This window comes from Salvia hispanica, chromosome 5, assembly GCF_029641045.1.
Source record: "Salvia hispanica isolate PSC_SH4W2 chromosome 5, Shi_PSC_v1, whole genome shotgun sequence".
Lineage (NCBI taxonomy): Eukaryota > Viridiplantae > Streptophyta > Magnoliopsida > Lamiales > Lamiaceae > Salvia > Salvia hispanica.
Genome location: NC_142696.1, coordinates 22,504,337 through 22,528,042, shown reverse-complemented (window position 1 = coordinate 22,528,042; position 23,706 = coordinate 22,504,337). Strand labels below are relative to the sequence as shown.

At 36.6% G+C, this 23,706-nt stretch overlaps 4 protein-coding genes across 8 annotated transcripts; 1 reads left to right on the top strand and 3 right to left on the bottom strand.

Annotated features, from left to right (window-relative positions):
* Positions 1-2,511: 2,511 nt before the first annotated feature.
* On the bottom strand, positions 2,512-4,476 carry LOC125186468 (protein NRT1/ PTR FAMILY 2.7-like). The gene is made up of 4 exons (XM_048082833.2): positions 4,356-4,476; positions 4,059-4,273; positions 3,465-3,994; positions 2,512-3,389 (listed from the first exon to the last, which is right to left on the bottom strand). The coding sequence occupies exons 1-4, from the start codon at positions 4,420-4,422 to the stop codon at positions 2,588-2,590; spliced, it is 1,614 nt and encodes a 537-aa protein (XP_047938790.2). The 5' UTR covers positions 4,423-4,476; the 3' UTR covers positions 2,512-2,587.
* Positions 4,477-5,867: 1,391 nt separating this feature from the next.
* Positions 5,868-7,913, bottom strand: LOC125187697 (protein NRT1/ PTR FAMILY 2.7-like). Its single transcript, XM_048084326.2, has 4 exons — positions 7,721-7,913; positions 7,403-7,620; positions 6,773-7,302; positions 5,868-6,698 (listed from the first exon to the last, which is right to left on the bottom strand). The coding sequence occupies exons 1-4, from the start codon at positions 7,812-7,814 to the stop codon at positions 5,924-5,926; spliced, it is 1,617 nt and encodes a 538-aa protein (XP_047940283.1). The 5' UTR covers positions 7,815-7,913; the 3' UTR covers positions 5,868-5,923.
* Positions 7,914-8,353: 440 nt separating this feature from the next.
* On the bottom strand, positions 8,354-10,807 carry MPK3 (mitogen-activated protein kinase 3). Its single transcript, XM_048087365.2, has 6 exons — positions 10,566-10,807; positions 10,358-10,487; positions 10,087-10,224; positions 9,673-10,005; positions 8,995-9,178; positions 8,354-8,879 (listed from the first exon to the last, which is right to left on the bottom strand). Exons 1-6 carry the CDS (start codon positions 10,730-10,732, stop codon positions 8,710-8,712), a joined length of 1,122 nt encoding a protein of 373 aa, XP_047943322.1. The 5' UTR covers positions 10,733-10,807; the 3' UTR covers positions 8,354-8,709.
* Positions 10,808-15,104: 4,297 nt separating this feature from the next.
* On the top strand, positions 15,105-23,689 carry LOC125186366 (uncharacterized). 5 transcript variants are annotated; one of them, XM_089058267.1, is made up of 16 exons: positions 15,105-15,261; positions 15,882-15,980; positions 17,102-17,149; positions 17,227-17,354; positions 17,461-17,614; positions 17,709-17,818; positions 18,438-18,521; positions 18,596-18,644; positions 18,795-18,886; positions 19,391-19,538; positions 19,827-19,906; positions 19,978-21,353; positions 21,858-21,971; positions 22,069-22,659; positions 22,776-22,822; positions 23,305-23,689. In XM_089058267.1, exons 2-14 carry the CDS (start codon positions 15,888-15,890, stop codon positions 22,635-22,637), a joined length of 3,045 nt encoding a protein of 1,014 aa, XP_088914393.1. In that variant the 5' UTR covers positions 15,105-15,261; positions 15,882-15,887; the 3' UTR covers positions 22,638-22,659; positions 22,776-22,822; positions 23,305-23,689. The 5 variants fall into 5 exon arrangements, with proteins under 5 accessions (XP_088914393.1, XP_088914394.1, XP_088914391.1 ...); XM_089058268.1 differs by having other exon boundaries at positions 23,296-23,689; XM_089058265.1 differs by having other exon boundaries at positions 22,069-22,822.
* The last annotated feature ends 17 nt before the right edge of the window (positions 23,690-23,706 follow it).

The window sequence follows — 23,706 nt, the reverse complement described above, 5'->3', positions numbered from 1 at the left end:
CTCCCACTTCACTCAAGCTTGTCCCCAAGCCATCGTCGTGAAGTGGGGAAATAGAGAAATCAATGCAACAACAACAACAACAGTTCATATAAAAACAAAAACTTCTCACACTTAGACCAAGCATTGGGCTAAGTGGGAGGAAAACACAACAAAACAGAAAATACAAACTTCTCACACTTAGACCACGCAGTGGGCTAAGTGGGAGAAGACATAGACAAATACAAAACACCAATAGTCAACAAAAACAAATACAATTAACTGAAAGTAAGAAAAATAAAAGTTACTTGGTCATGGGGGGGTGATTCACTTCTGGGGCTGGCTCCCTCGAGAGCCAGATTGTGGTGGGATTCTAGGTCGGGTCACTTTCACTTTCTTCTTTGTTGGCTGCTCCAGCTCTTCCTCTTCCTGTTCTGGCTGGTCGGGTACTGGCTTCTTCACTAGAGACTTTGATTTAGGTGGGGCTGGAACTTGTTTGGGAACGGATGGGGAGATCAACTGCTTGAGCGATTGCTGCGGTCGCTTGACGGAGGGACTGCTCTGGATGGGCTGCTTGACTTCACTACTGGACCCAGGAGTTACCTTCGACTGGGTCAAGGGGAGTGTCTGCTGCAACCACTTCAACATCTTCATTGAAAGCTCCACTGCTTCCGTCATTCGCTCATTTTGTTTGGCGCACCTCACCGCCAATCTGCAATGTTGCCCCTCAGGGTCTTCACTTCCTTCCGGTTGTCGTTCAATTCCTTTCTGATCCCACCAAGTTCCTTCATCACTTCCTTCCTCATCAACTGCATCTCCTTCCTCACATCTTGGACTTCCTTACGTAGCTCTTCAACCTCTTCACTTGGCATGGCTTCCTCGGCTTCTTCAGGCTCTGCTTTTACCTTGTCTCCTAATGAGTAGAAGAGGGTCTTGGCGCCATGAGTCTGCAGCAGCCCCTTGTTGAATAATTAATAAATAAAATTAGGGTATTAATGTCAATTCTCTATCATTAAAATCATCTTAAATCTTTAAATTTACGTAACTCTCTCAATTTAAATTATTTTTTCGCAAAAAATATATCAAATTAAAGATAATTTTATAAGGATTCCAACGAGATCTCAATTGCATATGTTCCGACGACGTAAGGATGATGAAATTTGATATTTTTTATTTTAGTTTTCGTAAATGTTGATAACCAGATTTTTATCAACAAATACATCAAAAAATCTCAATAAAACCATGTAAAAATCTCAATAAATATGTGTTGATATTTTCTTGTACTAGTGTTGATATTCTTATTTCATATTGTTGATATTTGTAGTACACTATGTTGATATAAGAAAAACATTCACAAAAATTATCATATGATAACATAATGACGATATTACCCTTTTGTTGATATTTTGTCTAATATTTATTGAGATTCGTAAGATTTAATCTCATCCACTCATTTTAAAATCTAAGGGTGGAGATTTAGTTTTGATTTTGGATTAAGGTGCTATAAGCATTAGAATATGACCCATAAGCATAATAAAAATGCTTGATATGATTAAAATGTTAGATTCAATTAATTAAAACTTATTTAGTATTATAAAAAAAATTGAGTCAAATTTAATTTATTAATTACTTATTTCATTATATAAAATATTAACAAAATTTTACTATGTAATTAATTATTGAGAATCACGAAATTACAAAAGTAAAAGATCATTTTTACATAATAACCCAATTATTCTCGATAAGGATTCAGTATCATTAATCCCATTAATTGCACCAATTCTATTAATTACGAAGAAATCCTATAATTGATTACTTTTTGCAGTGTTGAAAATTCAAAATAGCTTAAAATAAAAAATGTATATTGTATTAATTGCAAACCATTTTCATTAATTATGAAGCAATCATATACTATAATTGATTATTTTGGGCAGTGTTGAAAATTCAAAATTGCTTACAAATTTAAATGTAGTATAGTAGTATTTATGTTTGAACACCACTCATCAATCCCTTTAATTAAGAATTAGTTATCATCCAATTATTCAATTTATTGAAAATCAATTAACGATTGGGTAGTGGATCTGTTGTAGCATACCATATAACTATTCTAGGGAAGGAATTCTTTGAACAAACATGCACCAAGTTGTGTTTGTCGTTTGATATTATATTATCTTGTAATTATTGTTTGTATTATAAGTTGTGTCTGTCGAGACCAGAATGAAGACCGGCATGGAGCTTGCAGGGATCTTGAAATGCCCCCATAGATGACGATCCATGGTTAGCGTCAGGATCACGGTTAAGCTCATCTGGATGGCTAGAGGCGTGTAGTGTAATAGGCCAGTCGTCCACAGGAAGAACAACTTGATTAGGCCTTTGAGGCTCTCTACCTGCTTATGCTAAGGAGTGGCTAATGCATTGCATTTGTTAGTCCATGAATTGTGGTGTTCTAATTAATCTTTTTATGTTTAGTTATAGCACAACAACAATCACCAGATTCTTCAAAACTTTTGTACTTGTACAATGATGCACAAACAATAAAGTAACATAAATTCAATGCTCCATTGATGCAAAAACTAATTTGAAAACAATTCACTAACCAACCTCAACATTTTTAATCTTTATGGTATTTGTAGACAGATGCACACACAAGAAAGAACACCAAATTCAAAGCTCCTATCCCACTGCACAACCAATACACATTGTCTAGTCTCCCTTTGTTTAAATTGTTGGGCAACCATGCCGTTGCTCTCTGCACTGCATTGATGACGAGAATGCTCGAATAGAAGGCCCCAGCGAGTGTCAAACCAGCGACGGCGGTTGAAGTGTTCTTGAATGGAGCTGGGAACTCTTGGTAACAAAATGTAGCTTGTCCTGCCAAATAGAAACCTTCCGAAACTCCAAGAATAGCCAACTGTGGCGCCAGCCACAGCAACGACAAGGGAACCACTGCATTCACTTGGTCAATGAGGCCATGGGATCTTGCCACGCTCAGTCTCTTCGCCTCCACAAGCGCCGCAACAATGCTGCTGAGTATAATGAAGACATGGCCGATCCCAATGCGCTGCAAGGGCGTGGGAGGCCTAGTGGGAGCTAGCTTTACCCAAAGCGGCAAAATGAGGCGGTCTAGTAACGGTATGGTGACACAGGTTGCGATGAGCGCACACACTTGTATTGTAGCAGCTGGGATTTTGAAATGGGAGGTGATGTGACTGTCCATGGTTTTGGCTTGTACGATCATGAAACTCATCTGCACTGCTAGAGGTATACTCAATATCAAACCACTAAACCATATTGGCACAATCTTGATTAGCCTTTTCAGATCTTCAACTTGTTGCACTGTGCATAATTTCCATGGATTCACTATCTTTGAACTAGACTCTTCTTCACTCTTCACCGCTGCACGGTTCAAGAACCTGCAAATTTAACCAAATTAATGGAACTTCAACTAGTACTATTAATTATAGCATATCAAGTGATAATAAACTTACTTGAAGAATGGGGTGGGAGAGTTGAAACCATCTCCATCATGGTGATAATCATCAGTTTGTGATGAGAGAGGCATCTTCTTTTTCTTGATGGCTGCGACGATGACACAAGCCAAGCTCTTGAAAGGGCTGCCGTTGGGCTTGACAAGGCGATAAAATTTTGTACCACATAGGAAGACCACCAAACCAACCAGATTGGCCATGGAGAAGATGGTGAAAGCCCAGCCCCAGCCCCAGCGCCGGTTCTCTTCCACGTACACCATGAGGGTTGAGCACACGAAGCTGGCAATGTAGAGTGTGAAAATGAACCAGTTGAAGAATATCCCTTGATGTCTTGTGGAGTCTAGTTGATCTGCTCCCATGGATGCAAGAGTGAAGCGTGTGCCTCCGTTTCCTATAGTGAAGAGAGTCAGGCCGAGATACAGAAGACCGGCTTGAAGAGGCGTTGGTTGCTTGCACAAAATGGAGCCCTTTTCACAACTAGGAGGCCTCAAATGGCTCACTGTTGCTGATAGAAGCAATTGCACTACTCCCTGCACAATATTAATAAAAATCTTCATCTCTTCCTTATTAGAAAAGAGAAACATTGAAACATACCAGCAAAGAGATGAAGGAGGAGAAGCAGATGACAGAAAAGCAGCCAGCATATGAATCAGCAATGATTGCAGTGAAGATAGGGATGAAACTCATGCTGCCATTCACATAGTTGGTGATTTTGGCAGCATATGTATCTTCAAAATGGAACTCATCTCTCAGGAATGTAAAAAGGTTGGCGATTAATCCCGTTGAAAATGTCAAACAGCCCAGTGTTGCTGTTTTTACCACAACAAAATCAAACATTAATTCAATACTTGTAAAAATGGTTTCAGAATTAAAAGAGACATGAAAAAGAACCTATGATGAAAGGGAAGGTGATCCATCCGCCACGACCGCGGTGCAGAAGTGCTTCACTATTCATCATCACTCAATTCCCACTCAATAAGTTGTTTATTTTTATTTTCTCCTTTGTTCAATGGAGAAGCTTGAAGAGATATGTGTAGACAGTGTAGTGTGTGGTTTTATTATTCATTCATGTCATTCTTTAAATGTAAGGAATCTAAAGATAAGCATGCATTGTCAAATAATATCTCATTAAACTCACATAATTATACATCTTTGCCTTCTTTGTATTGAAATTTATAGTCTGTTTATCACTGTTTCTGCCTGGCGCCTAAATTTTGTGTTTAAATGAGAAAAGAGGAAAGAGTAATTAACATTATTCTAAATACGGAAAGTTGACATAGTGAATGGAATAATTTCAAAAAGTCACACACCGGCATACTATAGCAGGAGTGCAGGACGCTTGATTCTATCCAAATGAATTCTTTGCTTTAATTTCACATAAATTGATATTCCTTCCTTAGCGAATAAGAGTCTCGTTTTTCTATTTTGATCTATCTACGAATAGGAGTTTCAGTTTAAAATTACATTACTATAAATAGTAAAAGAGAGCTCACATTTTACTAACTCATTTTACTCATTCACATATTGTTTAAAACTAATATATACATATAATATCTACATTCCACTAATTTTTTTATCAATTTTTTTAAATATTTTTTGAAACTTGTGTCGAAAAGAATGAGACTTCTGACTCATTCTACTCACCAATTTTTTTAATATTGTTTTAATGTATACATGTCGAAACGAAAGGAGTAAATATTAGAGGTAGACCCGATTGTTATTTCGGTAAATTCATAATTTGTTTTAATTTTGCATTTTAAAATAAGTGAAGTAATAATGGTCAAACATGATTTTTTATGTAAAGAGAAATTCAATGTTGATGAATTTGTTCTCTTCCACTGCTCACGTTTACAGTCCAGTAATTTTAGCAGTGAGCGATGAGTGGCTCACTGCTCACAAAATGTATTTATTAATTAATTTGCATAGATGTTCATGAATTTATTAAGAAACAATGATTTTTTTTATATGAAGAGATTATCATTAAGCTTGATAATAATATAGAACAAGCAGTCTCTAATTTCGGTCAGACCACGTTGCTGACTTTTACCTCACTTTCTTCTAACCTCGTCACTAGTGGTTCAAATGTTCTAATTAAAAATTATTTTCGTTACATGATAAATGACTAACTATTTTATCAATGAATCTGTATGATGACAAATCCGTCCTAATTAAATAGTATGAGATGCGAGTAACTTTTTTTTACTAGATCTTAATTTTTTATTGAACTTTTATTTGATTGGGTATTACCGTCCAGCCAAATTAATAATCTAAAATAGACAACTACTATAATTTGTACTGCTATAAAACACCTAAAATAAGATAAACCTCTGAACATCCATTCTTCCAAAAGACCATTTTCAATTTTCGAGGGAGACTTATTTTATTCTAATTTGTTGTGTGACAAGTAAGACAACATGATTATTGTGCATTTGAAAAAAAACTTTATAATACTACTTTCCTTAATCGTCACTGGATGATTCCTCAACACTCTTGCACTTATACAATGATGAACAAACAATAAAGTAACATAAATTCAGCCCTCCTAAAACACAACACAACCAATACAAATTATCTAACCTCCCATCATTAATATTATCAGGCAGCCATGTTGTCACACTTCTCACAAGATCAATTATGGCATTGCTGCAATAGAAAGCAATCCCAATAAACAATGCAACAGCTGCAGTTGATGTAGTTTTCAGTGTCTCTGGAAATTCTTGATAGTAAAGTGCAATTTGCCCTGGAAAATGGAATGCCTCTCCTAAACCAGCAATGGCCAGCTGTGGCACTAGCCACATTGCTGACATGCCAACAATCCCATCCTTTCCCACCACTGATCTCAGCCTCTTCCTCTCCACTGCTGCCGAGGCTGCCATGCTGGCGATGGTGAGGATGTGTCCGATGCCAACGCGTTGGAGAAGCGTGAGAGGCCTTGTTGTGACTCTCTCCCACAGGGGGAGCGCCACGCGGTCTATGATGAAGATGAAGAGTGAGGTCGAGACTAGAATGAAGACCGGCATGGAGCCTGCAGGGACCTTGAAACGCCCCCCTAGATGGCGATCCATGGTTAGCGCCTGGATCACGGTTAGGCTCAGCTGGATGGCTAGAGGAGTGCAGAGTAATAGACCGGTCGACCACAGGGGTAACAGCTTGATTAGGCTTTTGAGGCTCTCTACTTGCTTCACTGTGATCACGCGGTCTCCTTCCCTTTGCAGCGCTGCACGGTTCAAGAACCTGTCCAAATTTGAGGGTGATATTTTAGTAAACTAAGATCAGACATCATATGTGAAAAAGATATTGATGATCACCTGAAAAATTGTGAAGGCTGGTTAGGTGCTGTTTTTGTGGAGTCTTGGTAGTAATCTTCATTCTTCTCTGAAAGGGTCATTTTCCTTTTGCTTACAGCTGCAACAGCTACGCGTGCTAGGCTCGTGAACGGGCTTCCCTGAGGCTTCAGGAGGCGGTAGGAGCGTGTCCCAGATAAGAGAAGTGCTAAACCAAGCACATTAGCCACTGCAGAGATGGTGAAACCCCATGTCCAGCTGAAATTGTCTTGTACATACACTATGGCAGTTGAGCTAACAACTGTGGCTGTGTACATTGTGAAGATGTACCAGTTAAAGAAAATCCCTTGATGCTTTGGGCTGTCGAACTGATCTGCTCCCATCGTTGCAATAGTGAAACGCGTGCCTGCAGTCCCTAGGGATGCTAGAGCCAGCCCAAGATACAGGACTGTGAATTGAAGGTGTGATGGATACCTGCATAGATTCGATCCATCTTCGCATGCTGGAGGCCTCAGGTGATCAACGGCCGCTGTTAGAACAAGAATAACTGCACCCTGTACAAGCAAAATGGTTAGTTTATCTTATGAAATCCACTTGAAGAAAACAGATAAACTCATCTGAGTGACAACATGAAAGGGCTGAAGAAGAGATTACGAGCAGAGAGATGACCAACGAAAACCAGATGACAGAGAAGCAGCCCACAAAGGAGTCTGCTATGACTGCACCAACAATAGGGAAGAGGGTGATGCTTCCATTCACAAAGTTATAAATCTTAGCAGCACTTATGCTCTTGATGTTGAATTCTTGGATCAAATATACGATCAGGTTTGCCACCACGCCTCCGGATGCAAGAGTTAAGCAACCCATTGTCCCTAAAAGTATCCACGTTAGGCATACTAATCAGTTCGCCTAAGCAGCAACAATTTTATTCTAAAATTTATGAATTGGTCTGATAAGAGAAGATGAAATAACCTATGATGAAGGGGAAGGTGATCCAGCCTCCACGTCTTCCTTTAGGCGATACACGAGCTGCTTCATCCATGGAAGCTACTGAATTGTCTGCCATTTTTTGTCAAACTGCTTATGCTAAGGAGTAACTGATGTATTGTATTTGTTAGTCCATGAATTGGTGGTGTTCTACTCTTTTTATATTTAGTTATAGCACAACAACCATTTTTTTTCTTTCTGCTATTTTGGAAGGATTGCATTGCCAACAAGCAAAGTCAGCATTATCGTGCCTAAAAAACTCAACTTGTTTGGACAATCATTTCAATGATATGGCATGTTGAATGATTGACCCCATTTTCTTGAAAAAAATGTCCCATACATATATTGAAAAATATCTCTACTTGCATAATGATTCTCTTTAAAATGTAACTTAACAAATATATTAGTGATATCACTCTCTTTTTAAATACTTAAATTATGGTAAGCATTCAACAGTCAACACATCGCCAGTTTTGCTATTAATGTAACTATCATGACAATGATATTTCTAATGTATCATAGTGAATTAAGCACCAATAAGATGAATGGTGGGCGCGTTTCACCAAAATATCATCTAAAGACTTGTAGAAAAGATAAGAGAGAGATAAATCCACTATGTAAAGATCAGAACAGATTCATATAGTTAATATATGAAAGAGCATTGATTAATGTTAACAACTCTCACAAATAGTAGTTACATGTCTCGATTACATGCAGACTGTACATAAAAATAATATTAATGTATTAAAGAAAAATGAAAAAAAAAAAAAAAAACTCAACTCAAGCTCTCAATACAGAATACAGTCTACAGAAAACATAAGAGATAAGTGATGTAACTTGGCACATTCATGGTTGGCCTTGCCCAACGAAAAAGTGGAACGGGCGGAGTTGAAGTCGAAGCAGAGTTATTTAATGTCTTCCTGTGCTATCTGAGTCCAAATAATTCAAAATCATCACTCGCGAGGGTAGCGTCATCAGGCATAGGTAGGATTCAGTTCCAAAGCCTCCTTGTAGATCATGTCCTTCATCTGCTCCTCTGTCAGCATTTGGTGCTCCAAATCGAAGGCAAATGGTGTGGAGCAAACCGGTTCATCGGCTATATCATGTAGCTTTGCAAGGTATGGATGTTCCAAGGCTTCTTCCACTGATATAAGATATGATCACATTTTAGTTCTTCATAAACTGAAACAAGGTCTAATGTGGGAATTGAACCACATAGGTCTAATGTGGGATTCGAACAATATAGAGGAAATTATTACCTGTGATTCTATTTGTTGGATTTATTGTCAGCATCTTGTTAACAAGATCAATAGCCAGAGGATTGACATGTGGGAAAACCTTAGCTAAGTCCTGACGGGAGTGGCGTGGAAGCTGTCGGATGTACCTTCTTGCATCCTCGTTTCTTGTGAAATTAAGGTCAGAATCAGTAGGTGTGCCTAGAAGCTGCAAAACAGATCATCAAAACAGAGATGGTTAGTGCTAATGAAGCATTAAGAGTAATGGCAAGCAATGAAATCTATGCAGCAATCCCACAAAAAGGCAATCTTTGAAACAGATAAATTTAGTTCTAGACAAATGAAACAATTTAGCGTAATAAAACTAGGAAACTAAGCTAGTCCTTTTTAGGCATGGATCAAAATTTGAAATATTAGCTTCAAAACAGAGAAATTTAGTCCTGAGAGGCAAATCAAGCAATTCAAGATTAAGAATTTAGAAAACAAAGCCAAGTTTTGATCAAGAATGAAATTTCATTCACTTTTTGAATGATATGATGCAATATGGATTTTGTGTAGCAACCGCACAAAAATAAGTAGCTCGAAAAATAACAGGCAACTCAAATAATCTAGGAAACAAACAAAAAAATGTAGCCCTTTTGTAGCATACATGAAGCTATAATTGGAAAATCCTGATTCTTTTAAGATTGGTAATGTATGTACCTCAATCAACAAGTGCATTTGATGCACATGATCTTTCCCAGCAAACAACGGCTTCTTGTTGACAAGCTCCATGAAGATGCAACCAACTGACCAAACATCAATGGCAGCAGTGTACTCAGAGGAATTGAGCAGCAGCTCGGGCGCCCTGTACCATCTCGTCACAACATACTCTGTCATGAAGTCGTTCTCAGTGCTAGTCCGCGCCAGCCCAAAGTCGCATATCTTGAGGTCACAGTTAGCATTGAGCAACAGATTGCTAGGCTTCAAATCTCTATGTATCACACCAGCTGAATGTATGTATTTCAGGCCTCTCAGAAGCTGATACAAGAAGTACTGCGAAATGCAACCATTACCAAGCAAGAGTATTAGCATCAGGCAAAAATTGAATCAATCGGAGATGAGCAAAATTGTTACCTGACAGTGCTCCTCCGATAGCCCCTGATTCGATCGGATTATTTGGTGAAGATCGGTATCCATGACCTCCATTGCTATATAAACATCGCTGAATTCCCTCCTTATTGGAGGAGGAATCACATCAGTTATAGCAATAACCTGTCGACATCATACACATCCCTCAATCAATTTAGAAATTCACAAATTTATAGTCAATAATAAACTCTGCTTTCAGGCAAAAAACACAGAAATTAATGGAATTAAAAGGGGATCGAATCATCGAAATACGAACATTTTCGTGATCCAAGTGACGAAGAAGCTTGATCTCTCTGAGAGTCCTCTTGGCATCCATATAGTTGTCGAAGGCATTCGCGATCTTCTTCACCGCCACCATCTCGTTCGTCTCCGAGTTCCTCACCGAGCTAATTAATTCACAAAACTGATTAATTGACTGATGATAACCTAAACTACGTCGTATTTGTGTGAGGTGAAATTGTTACCAGACTATGCCGTAAGCTCCGCGGCCAATCGGCATGATCGGGGGGCGATACTTGGCGGTGACCTCGAAAGTGTTGCCGAAGATGTCGTACTGGATAAACTGGCCGCCGTGCGTCGCCACCGCCGGAAAATCGGGGTACTGGCCGGCGGCGCCTCCCATGTCAGCCATATGCGATTACTGCGGTGGTTGTGAGATGGAATACTACGAGAATCGTGGAAGATGAAGACACGTATGAATATTGGAGATGGATTGCATGTATATATATAATTGATATTTCCAGGAAGAAGAAGTTGAAGGTAAACAGCGAGTAAGCCGCCAGTGATCGGACGCCTGTTATTTAGTCTTGCTTTCAGATCTAACGCCCCAGATTTGCTGTGATGTTTCGTCAACGATTTGGGTCCATTATTGAACTGTATTGCTTTTTGGTTTTTATTTTATAAATAATATTCCTTATAATTTTTGGTTGGAATTTAATACTACTATGTGAAAGTGAATTAAAACTGAGTTTCCACGTTTTTCAGAGGTTGGAACATGGAAATATCTTAGAAAATTCATGGAGTGGGAGCAAATCTAGTGCTTTTTCATTGTTGAGTCGTGGGATTTTAACTGGTGCTTGCACACGTGTTTATTTTCATCGTGTATCAGTTTCTTATATTACTACTCCTCCTACATTAACTTGTAAGAATCATTCCATTTGTTTGGCATAAATTTTAATTTCCTTGTGATGGTTGTAGAGAGAACGAACTAAAAGATTAATTACAAAACATAAAAATGAAAAAAAAACTAGGTGGTTACAAAATATTATTTATAGTAATTTAGTATATTCAATTTTTTATTTGATACAAATGATTTTGTTATATTTCATTACTATTGACTATTGTCATGCAATAATGGAACACTTCATTAATAATGATCAGCAAGTCAAAAAAATAAAATTTAGCTCGAAAGAACTAAATTAAGACACAAATCTAGTGTGTGTTGTGTATACTACAGCTAACGGCTAACTACTCTAAAAAATAAGTATGAATTTGTTGTGGAACATATGTGAATTAGTTAGGATATCGTGTATAAATTCCAAAAATCGAAAATTGAAACATTTGGATTATAACTCATGATAATGAAATCATTCAACAAAATGGTGAATTGACTGTATATCTCTTGATTGACTTTATAGTTTATGCTGTGCTTGAGGCCATTCAATTTAAATATATACTCCTATAAAGCAAATTAAAAAATTTAGTGTATGAACTATTAAATACTCCATGTATACTCCTATAGTACCATTCCGAGTTGAATTTCCTATATCAAGATTCTGTGGCATAGAAAGTATTTCGCATGAAGACTTTGAATAAATCTTGCTAAATGATGGTTGATTAAAATAGGGTTGTCATTGATCTTCTAATTTTTAAAACTGAAGTAACATTTTTATATTGGTTTCAATTGTTCCACAATAATTACAATTAAAACTATTAATTGTTCCACAATAGTTAAACATGTACTATAAAAAATGATGTGGTTTTGTTGCTATACTAATATGTACAAGGAGTAGTATATAATATTAGTGGTGGTGGTTGCGTTTTCAACACAGCTGTGAGCCTGTGAGCAGTTAAGCTGGGTGGGTCAATATGTGATTTATTTATGCAACTTAGCACGTCAAGGTTGACTTCATGGAACGACTATATCCTGTAGATATAGTTTGATGTACAAATGCAGCCATCATTAAACATTAAAATATAGTAGTAATAATCTTTTAATACCCTACCGGATTGTATCCCGTGAGTTTATTTAATTTATTTGATCAGTTGAATAGTTGATCATATACTGTAATTTAAAACTATATAAATAGTCCCCACAAATAAGCATCAACCTAATCATAGATTATTTGACGTCTATGATCCAAATATCTCCTCCAAAATCCAAATCATAAAATGGAGTGGTGATTTAAACTGGATCGATTCGTAACACCAACTATCACATTTCTGCAATATTCACGAACTCGAATCCAAATTAGTAGTAAAATTTAAGATTAAGTGTTTTTATTTTTTAATTTGAACTTGTCTTTGGGTCTTTTATTATCTTCATGGTTATGGATGTTACATAGTCAAGCCCCCCTCTTGCTTATTTCAATGGTCAATAAGAAACAGAGTATCTATGAGGAATGATCATTTGTCAACCATTGAAATAATAATGTCAAAATTGTTATAATAATAATTGAACTTAAACTCTGATAATCCCATGACTCAGTCTAAGTTATGCTTAGATGCTGTCAAAGACTAGGATCGGATTATGTTTCATGCAGTTCGATTCTTGTATTACTTATTTTGGTTACCATTTAGAATGATTTTTCCTCTATGTACATTATTTACCATTTTTTCTTATTATTAGGGCCGGTTTGTTAGGGTCCATAGGATTGAAGATAAGTACAGTACTTAGGGACCCACGTAATGTTTGTAACTCTCGGCTATTACACGCTAATCATGATGACAAAATTGACTATGCTTTGACTCTAGCATGATCCGATTGCAATTGACTCTGCCTATAAATAGGGTAGTCATTCAATACATTTCAATGTATACTAACTTTGCCTACAAACAAGTTGATTCATCTTTGGAGATGACACGTCTAATTCGAGAGCACTATTATGACGTATCTCGTCTTTGGGGTTAAAGGGCTCATCGACTTGGTTTTGCATTACAGTTCCAAAGTTTTTGTTTATGTAATTCAAATGGTATACTTAAACAACATTGCTTTGAATTGAATTTTAATATAATACTAGTACTCCCTACGTCCCACAAAACTATGGAAATATGATATGACAGAAAATTAAGACAAAATTGGTAAAATAAGAACGGGGAAGAATGATAGTTAAAGTAGTGTTAGTGGATAGTAAAATGTATATTATTATTAGTATTTTGATGATGAATAAGTTGTAAATAACTTGATATATACGGATAATAAGAGTGACGAAAATGAAAAGTACACATGAGACGAAGCGTAAATTATTTCGTACGACAAATCAAATTTGTAAAATTCACAAACTAATCTGTATATTCGGAGGCTGATTGCTGGCGGATGGGCCTCACTGCAAATGGGTTGGCCTGTAAAGTGGTTTGGTGAAAGCGTGGTTCTAACCCTTATACATAAAATATAAATGACTCAGTGGGCTATTAGCCTATTAGCATATCGAAGCCCAAATTCCTATTTTCAATTCTTTTGCACATGAAATTCATTTCTTGCTTATCAATCACATTTTACTTTTTGTTTATGTAATATTAATTGGACATTAAATAATATATTTCTGTACCGAGTTCATCGATTTTTGATGAAATATTCACACTATTGGGAATGTCTTAATAACACAAGATGTATAAATTTTATCACTATATGCTAAATCATGTAAATTATAATTTGCGAATCGTATAGCAAGGAAAAAAATTGTAAATAATGTAGGTAAACCAGGTTTCCAAAGTCACATATTTCACTTCAGCTTTTAAAGACACCAGAGTTGAGTCAAGAGAATATATATATACCACCCACAGTTTTCGATTTTTCACTTTAAATAATCATTTAGTAGCTGCCAAAAATAGTCTAAATAAAGCTTTTCGTTTTTTTATTTGTTTGTTAGCCATTTCCAACAACTTGCATGATTAAGTATTTAATCTTCTGAAAATCCAATACAAGTAGCAATGCGCCTCGTTTATTTTATTTTAAAATTTAATAACTGTATGCAGATATAAATATAGTCGTTGAGAAAATGAACTGAATTACGCAATCAGAGAAATGATGATGCGTTAAAGTAATCGATATGGTACATTTGCTATAATATGAAGGTCCACAACAACTATTGATTAGATATTATTAAAATTATTATATTTTGAGAGAAATATATTTTTAAGTTTATGAATATTGCGCTAATATCATTTATGGTTCATATCTGTATTAAATATCATCTCGTCTTTGGCCATTCATGTAATGTTGACTTTTTTAACTTTTCATATTTTTGGACCTAAAAGGCATTTTTACACTTTTACGTTAAAGAAAACTGTATTTAATTTATAAACTTTGCATAATTATCAAGTATCATTACACAACTTTAAACTTCAATATATATATCATTACAAAAACTTTTGTATTCTTTACATTTTTAGACGAATATACTTTTCAACATTAAAGGCTATTTTTTCAAATTTCTTTAATTTATCTTCTCATTTATTAACTACTCCATAATAACATTGACTTTTAAGGAAAGTTAATCAAAGAAATTAAGATTACAATATAGTACTATATAAATATAATTTGAGAACTATAATACTAAGTAAAATTGAACAAATTGAAATTTACTACTACTATGTTAATAATAAAAAATGAAATTATTTTAGTTAATAAAATTTTTTAACCGTTTTACGATGGAGAAAAATACACTCCCGTTTTTTTAGATGGACGGCGTGTTTAACATAAATAAATAGATACATGAAATAAATAAATAGCATTACTCGCAATAATAAAAGTTAGGTTGGAGATATTCGGGTCCGCATCCGACCCGATTGGTCACAGTCAGAGCCCGCATAAATTGATACAGCATCAAATCCAACCTCTCCTCTTTTCTCACTCTGACTACAGTATTCTTTGTTGCTCTCTCTCTTCATCTCTACATCGCTGTGCCCCTCGGATCCTTCATTTCGATCCAATCATCCATTGTAAGTCCCCTATCACCGAATCTCATTTATCTGTCTGGATCGCTCCATTAGCCGCAGATGGTAAAGTCAATTTTTTTAATCAATAAGGTTGAATTTTGTTCATTTTATTGGGTGTATCGAGGTCAATTGCTGCTATCGAGTGCAAAAGGATCAATTTTTGTTTTATAGGGTTTTGATTTGATTTTACCTTGTTCATGCAGACCATTGTTTTGCGTGTATTTTCGTCCTCTCTCTATTCTGTATTTGATTTTGATTAGAATTGGATCGAATTAGCTTAATTAATGCAAGATTTGTTTTCCCATGGTTGATTTTTAGTTGGGAAAGTATGTGTAACTTTTATGGTTATGGGAAAAAGTGACTTTGGGGTTTGACTTTGTATTGGGTATGTAAAGGGATTTTGGTACTGATTTAATTAAGTATGTCTTCCCAAGATTTGGATTTTGTTTTGTTCAATGTATTGCATGCTTCTACTGAATTGTTGATCTTCATTTCATTGAACTGTTAGTTTTTGTGGGACTACTTATAATTATTTTGGCAACCTTTTGCTGTTAGTAGTCTTTGAAAGTATTTCTGGTCTAATCAAATTAATATGTACTTGTATGATCTATAATGCTCTTAAGCCAACCATGAGCGACGAAGGAGAGAAGACTTGCCCCCTCTGTGCTGAGGAGATGGATTTAACTGATCAGCAGTTGAAGCCTTGCAAGTGTGGCTATGAGGTACTACTGAAGTTCCATTTCATTATTTCATTTTGCAAATTAAATCCATTCTTCTTGCCCCCCTGACCCTCATTAATGTACGAACCATGACTACCAGTCATGGTCATTGCACTGTGCCTATGTCTCTCTAGATGTAACATACGGCCTTCATGTATAAGAGTTGGATTGAATTATAAGTTTAAGATCATGTAAGGTGCTTAAATTTCTATGAGAGTGTCATTCTCTTTCATATTGATAGTGTCAGGTCAGGAAATATGTTGCATACAATTACTTTTGTAGGTGGCTAAGGAATTATATTAGAAGAGGCTGAGATGAAGATGCAGTTACAATTTTTTTGAGGATGTTTAAAATAATTACAAAAATGCTCACATGATTACTTTCGTTAGTTAATGAGTGAAATTCCTTCCGAGCCGGTATTGCTCAAAGGTTCTAAATTTTCTTGTTATAATGTGAAAAGAAACAGAAGAAATAGTAGGAAGGAGGTACAGAAAAAGAGAAAAGAACGTTACTCTTTGTTGTACACTTGCTTAGGTGATGAAACTTCCTTTCTTACATTATAACTTTTTAATCTTTAATCTGCCTGCGATCCTGGATTTCACATTTTATCTCGTTCTTGTTGCATGTAATTAAAAATCATTACTTTGCATTGCTAATCATACCTTTAGATACTTACATTTTATCTCGTTCTTGTTGCATGTAATTAAAAATCATTACTTTGCATTGCTATGCTAATCATACCTTTAGATACTTTAAGGCGTAGATTAGTTGATCCCATGCTGAAAATGGAGCGACCATAGGAACCTTTTCATTGATCGGGGATATAGTTAATTACTATATCCTTTTATCATTCTTAATGTTTATATTTGAGTATTTTTACTTGCATATTGATTTCTGAAGAACCAAACTCGATTTTATTCAATCACACTCCTGGATTCAAGGCTACCCTACATTTACTTGTCACTATTTGCTGGTGAATGTTATTTCATTTCTTGTGTGAGGTGTGGGACTACCTTTTTATGATCATTCTTTTTGTTGGTTTTTACTTGACTGATTTGACTCGTGGTTGTTACTTCTTCAGGGCGCCATTCTATTCCTTTTGATAGAAATATTTTTGTTTGCAGTGTATCTGTTCAAATGCGAATCCTGTACCATCTATGCACTGGACAACAGTAGTGTCATTTATGTTGTTCTTGCTGAATATTTCTGCTAATGTTGGATGTATGAATCTTTTGCAATAATTCTACAGATTTGTGTTTGGTGTTGGCATCATATTATGGATATGGCTGAGAAAGATGAGACTGAAGGGCGCTGTCCAGCATGTCGTACTGCTTATAACAAAGAAAAGATTGTTGGAACCACTGCAAAATGTGAAAGGTAAGTTCTGTTTGTTTTTACGTGAATTCTCTACAATTCTTTTAAGTCTTGAGCCAAAAGGGCGAATAGTATAGTGCCCTAAATTGAATGTGTGATGATTTGACAGATTGGTGTCAGAGATGAGTGTGGAGAAAAAGGTAAAGTCACAGAAGGGAAAGAGCAAAGGCTTGGAAGGACGGAAGCAACTTGGCAGTGTACGAGTCATTCAGAGGAATCTTGTGTATGTTGTGGGTCTGCCACTGAATTTTGCCGATGATGATGTAATTACTACCCTATTCTTTTGCTCCTATTCGATTCCTCGTCCATATTTTTATATTTTGTGACCATTCTAATTGTTATTATTTTGGTTGCCAGCTACTTCAGCGCCGAGAATATTTTGGTCAGTATGGGAAGGTGCTGAAGGTGTCAATATCTCGAACAGCGACTGGGACTATACAACAGTTTGCAAATAGTACATGCAGTGTGTAGGTCCCTAAGTTTTAGAGTTTTATTCGATGATTTCAAATTGCACATTTTCTTGATGAACTTGCTTACTGTTGGGCGGTTTAGAACCTAAGGTGCAAAATTATCCGGTTCTGTTAAATCATGAGTTCCTCATGATTGTGAAACTCTGATGAAAAATGGTTTTACTTTGTTATGCATTAAGCTTAACAATATCTTATGGCAAACTTCAGTCTAAAATTTTGTTGTTAAGGTTGCTTATGTGATATTATAGTTCTTGTGTGATCTGTCATACCATTTAAGATTTTTGATATATCTTTTTGGTTTGGGGGTGGGAGGGTGGGTGGAATGACCATGTTAAATGGGTTCAATTGAGGGGTTGGAGTGTTACTATAATTATTTGTATTTCAGCAAGGGGGTTGTAGGTGATAGAAATGGGAACTAGTTATTTAATCACTCCTAAGTCCTACCCCCTTTAGCGAATTAAGGAAAGTAGGAGTCCCTTCTGATTCCTTAAAATCTCCACACACACCCCCCCCCTCCCCCCCCAAAAAAGCCATGTTTCTCTGGGATCGATGAATTATACATACATATCATTGTTTACTTATTTCTTATTTGGTCCCTCTCTCCTTTTTGTCATAGATATATAACATATTCAAAGGAGGAGGAGGCAGTCCGATGTATTCAGTTGGTACATGGATTTGCTCTGGATGGTAAACCATTGAGGTGGGTGACATCCTTCATTTATGTGGTAGACCTTTTAGTAATAATTTGACTGTCTCTGATAACGCTGGCTGCAGGGCATGCTTTGGGACCACAAAATACTGTCATGCATGGCTGAGAAATATGGTACGACTTCTTAGCATTTTATAAGTTAGATTGTGGCACAATCTCACAGCAGCAATATGTTCGCTCATAGTACACATACCCAGTTATTAACCTAAAGCTTATTGAATCACATGGGCTATCACCTGATCATGGTCTTACGTGTTGGTACAGCCTTGCAGCAACCCAGATTGTCTGTATTTGCATGACATTGGCTCACAAGACGATAGTTTTACGAAGGATGAAGTCATATCTGAACACACAAGGTATTACTGTGTGTGAATGATGTTAGTTGTATTCCTTGCCATCAATTTTCTTTTCTGTAATTTTCCTTATGCTGTATTTGCTTCTTTTGATTTGGTGAACGTGTGGGTAACCCCCCTGAAGTTGGAGTTTGTGTATTCTTGGCATTAGTTTTATCATACTGTGGTCTACATATCTGGAAAGTAGTACTATTTGTTTCTGTTTTTATTTTTAAACAAATAGATCACGTATTCATTGACCTTCGTTTCTCCATTCATTCATTGACCTTCTTTTCTCCATTGTATATTGTCCTTTATATGGCAGAGTTTCAAGTGATGGTTGAATATCATAATATTATTGAAGCGTCATTTTCGTGTCCTGAGTACTTTACAGAAGAAAATTATAGCATTGCTGAAATATTACTTCATGATGTCCTGGATAGCGTGTTGAGTTTTGCCTCTTCTCCTGTACTTTTCTTGTCTCATTTTTGTTCTCAAATATCTGTTCTCTTGCTTAATGATCTAAAGGAGTAGAATCCAACAAGTCACCAGTTCCTCAATTAGTATCCAACGGCGTTCAGGAAACGTATTACCTCCTCCAGGAGATGATTACTGCAATAATAACAGCTCGACGTCTTCGGTGAAGCCTCTTGCTAAAACTGCTATTAATACAAATGTAAGATTTCATCGTTATTTCCTTCACCCCAGCAGATATGCTTATCTGTCTTTCAGTAATGTGATTTCTTCTTCCAGTTTTATCTGATTTCTAGTTTCAATTTTTTGTTCTTTCTTGATTTCGTGTTGTGTCTAGCCCCATGAAGTTCATTTGAACCATATTTTTAGGGATTCTCAATTTCTCATGCATCATATTCTTGAAAACATGTGAAAATATGAACGAACAGTTGTTCTAATTAATCTTAGATTCTGTACCTCCTTACTTACTTGTGCTTCATTACTCAAACAGAATTCAGTAACGAGTTCTAGAAATTCTCCACCAAGTAGTAGCTCAGGGATATCTGCTGCTCTACCAGCTGGAGCATCATGGTATGTCATCCTCTTGTGGTAGTTGTCTCCTATTCTTTCTTGCTAACCTTACTGAATATTGTCTTGATCAGGGGTGTACGTCCATCTGGTAATCAACCTTTGCTGACAAGCACATCGAGTTCCAGCAGACCATCTAATCAGAAAAATGACATGTGTAATGGTCCAGCAGCATTTTCTAAATCAGCCCCAAGTCAAGTTTCTTCGCTTCATAATGACACTGGGAAGAAAAGGGTGCCCAACGAAGGAAGCACCATTTCTCTTGAGAAAAATAAAACAGAAACTTCTGGGCCAGTTAAAAAGGAAGCAAATACCGATGGAAGTATTGTTTCTGACACTTCCTCGACACCTGCATACATCACCAGTGTGCCCTTGAGCAGCCAGCTTCATAGCCCACCTAGAACGAGATCACTTCTAAATACTTCTAATATAGTTGATTCTTCTGCTTCATCTAACGGACTTGTATCAGATAAAGATCTGAAGGACTACATAGACAATAACATGGAGAATGTGTGCTCTGATGTATTATCATTGAGCATTCAAGAAAATCAACATTCACAAAACAACAATGTTGAGAAAATTAGAGAATCATCAGTTTGTGAGACTTCTGGAGAAGATAAGAGTACCACTGATGTGGTACACATTGCAAATGTCCAGTCTGATTCTAGATTGGGAAGGCCTGATGAAGAAACTAAAATCGACTTGCCTGAACTGGACAATGATTTGTTATCTTTTCATAGCCAGAGGATTAAGGATCCTGAGATTGCTTCGAGTAGAACACCAGAGTTTTTTGATGCACTTAATCTAAAGCGTTCTGATTTTATTTCTCCTGCATTTGACAATGCTAATGGTTTAACTGGTATTGGTTTTAATAGCCAGGCTGTACATAGAAGTGGTAACTTGATGGTATCAAGTTCTAATTCTCCAAGTGTGTATCTGGAGAATACATTCAGTAATGGTGCTGAAAATTCCAATTTGTCTCTGAGAAAAGAGAAAATGTCTCAGCTTGCGAGATATGAAACTGAAGTAGGCAGTGGTGTGCCTGCTATTGATACAGGGGAGAGCAGCATCATATCAAATATTTTGTCACTGGACTTTGACTCATGGGATGAGTCTGTAAGTTCACCTCAGAACCTGGCTAAGTTGATAGGTGAAACTGACAGACGGCAGGGGTCTTTTGGAGCACCAGGTTCCTGGAAAACTCAGAATAGCAGTCAATCAAGATTCTCATTTGCTAGAGAGGAGGAAGCTATGAGCCATTTTCCTGAACAATCTATTGATTACCATGAACAAGCCTTGAAGCAGCATCTTTTTGGCCATAATTTCGCAGGCAGCAACAGATTCAATGTTGAGAAGTTTGTTAGTACAAATGGTTTACCTTTTTCCAGTGGCACAGAGCAGGATTATTTTGCTAACAACGTTTCTCATTATTCTTCCAACAAGCTTCCTAGTAAGTTAATGACTAAATGCTAATTCAAAATTCTCTTAAGGAGTATTTCAGTATCATTGTTACTTTTCTTTGGGGTTTCATATTACGCAAACTTATCTTGAATATCACTGTTTATTTAGTAATGTGGACATGTATAATTTGATTGCTTGTTCATCCCTCTTGGAGTGGCATATGGCTCTTGATCTGTAACACTATAGAATTAGAGACCCATTCCTTATCTGATCTACCCATTTTGCACCTTTATTAGCTTGAACAATCCATGGGTTGTAACCATCACTTTTTCATTTTCTATTACACAAAAAGCATCTGTTGACCTTTATCTTTATCTTTATATTTAGCATGATTTCTCAAAATTGAAATGGCTTATTAGTTTAGGCTAGGTCCTCCGTAGATGGTATTGCTGCACAAACATTTAAACTTGCTAATCGTTTATGCTTTCTCAAATTAAATTACAATTTTATTTTTTTTGATGTGGTACCCCCTAACTCTTATGCCCTTGAACAGTTTCAAGGCCTCATGTATCTGCGCCTCCAGGATTTTCGGCTCCTAGTAGGGCAGCAGCACCTCCAGGCTTTACTTCTCATGCACGGACAGAGCAATTTTTTGAATCACACTCTGGTTAGAAATGTTTTTAGTGGGTCAATTTAACGTTGTATTCGTAAAGTATTCAGAAGCTATTCGGTTTTGGATAATTACTCGTACTTTGTATTTGCAGGTCATGCGGTTGAGGCTACCTCTTTATTAAGAAATCAGTATCAAACACCCCCAAGTGGTGATACTTATTCTAATGGTGATATAGAATTTATGGATCCTGCTATTTTGGCTGTTGGCAAAGGGACATTTGCAAGTGGCATCGACAATATGGGCCTAGACATAAGATCCAATTTTTCTCCACAGTTCAATGCATATGATGAGGCCAGATTCCAATCAATTTTACAAAGATCTTTTCCTCCACATCACAACCAAAGATTTAGTGACCTTGGCGACAATCTTTCAACCCTTGGTGATACTCATGGAATTCCATCTAGGGTTGCCGAGCAGACACTAACCAATAATCACTCTCCATTTTCTCAATTCAACCTTCAGCAGTATAGAAATGGAGCAACTTCTAATGGTCAATGGGATGGGTGGAATGAATCCCAGAGTATGAATAATTTGAGTATAGATGAACTGCTCAGAGCCGAGAGGTTGAGACTTAGCAGCAATTTGTACGGTGGCTATGAAGAATCCAAGATGAGGATGCCAGGTTCTGGCAATATATACAATGGAGCTTATGGGATTTGATTTGAAGATTATTATATCATTGGTGAAATATATGATCATATCCGACCTTGATGCCTGAAGTTCTCCTTTTGAATGTGGTGCCTATGAAACTCACAACAGTTTACTCTGACATGATCACTCTGTCTCCGCTACTTTCAGGTTGGTGGAGGATCAAATCTTCTCATATGGAGTCCAGAAGCCAGCAGGTAAACTTTTGACTAATTTTAGTTTCCTGTGATGGATGTTATAATATCTACAATAAAGTAGTTTCTGTCTCATTATATATACGAGCTATGTGAAGAGGTGGGAAAACTGATTTCTAACGTTCAGGAACAACAATGTGGCAGGATCCTTGTTCAGTAAAATTAGTACTCCCTCTGTCTTGGTTAAGATGTCACACTTGTTGGGTGGCACAAGATTTTAGGAGCTGTTGTTAGTAGAGAAAATGTAGTTGAATGTATTCATAGAGGGAGAAACAGTTAATTCAAGTGTTAATGAAGAAAGAGAAGATATTTGTTGCGGGGTGAAGTAGCTAAAACTTATCATTTTGAAATATATAGCAATAATGATAAACGATCGAGTTTGAAGATATTTAACTTTGGCTAAACTCTTGACAGGAATCCTATTTGTTTTGACTTTTATTAATGGCATGGCAATCTTTTCCTAACCTTTTTGTCAGAAATTTCAGGTGAGAGTTCTCTGAGACTGAAGCTCAATGCGAGTGCTGCTAGGCCTATGTTATCCATGGGAATCCCAGCGACGTCCGGGTCTTGAGTTTCATCTCAGCCAGAGAGACTATGGGAGCATAGTCAGAGAGGCGGGAGAGAGTAAGAAGCATGATTGTTCAAGATGGTATCTGAACTTTGTCGCATATTTGTTTGAACATAGAAAGAGGTAGGAGAATGAAAATGAGATGTGGTTTAGGTGACTTCTGCGAAACTGTGATTATGAAATGCATCTCTTAACAACTGTATAAGGTCATCCACAGTCCAGACTATATTTTTATAGCCACAATAGTATTCCATTCAGTTTTCATAGTAAAAAAAAGGCTCAAAAGAGGTTAAGAATACAAAGTGTAGTAGTTGGAGTT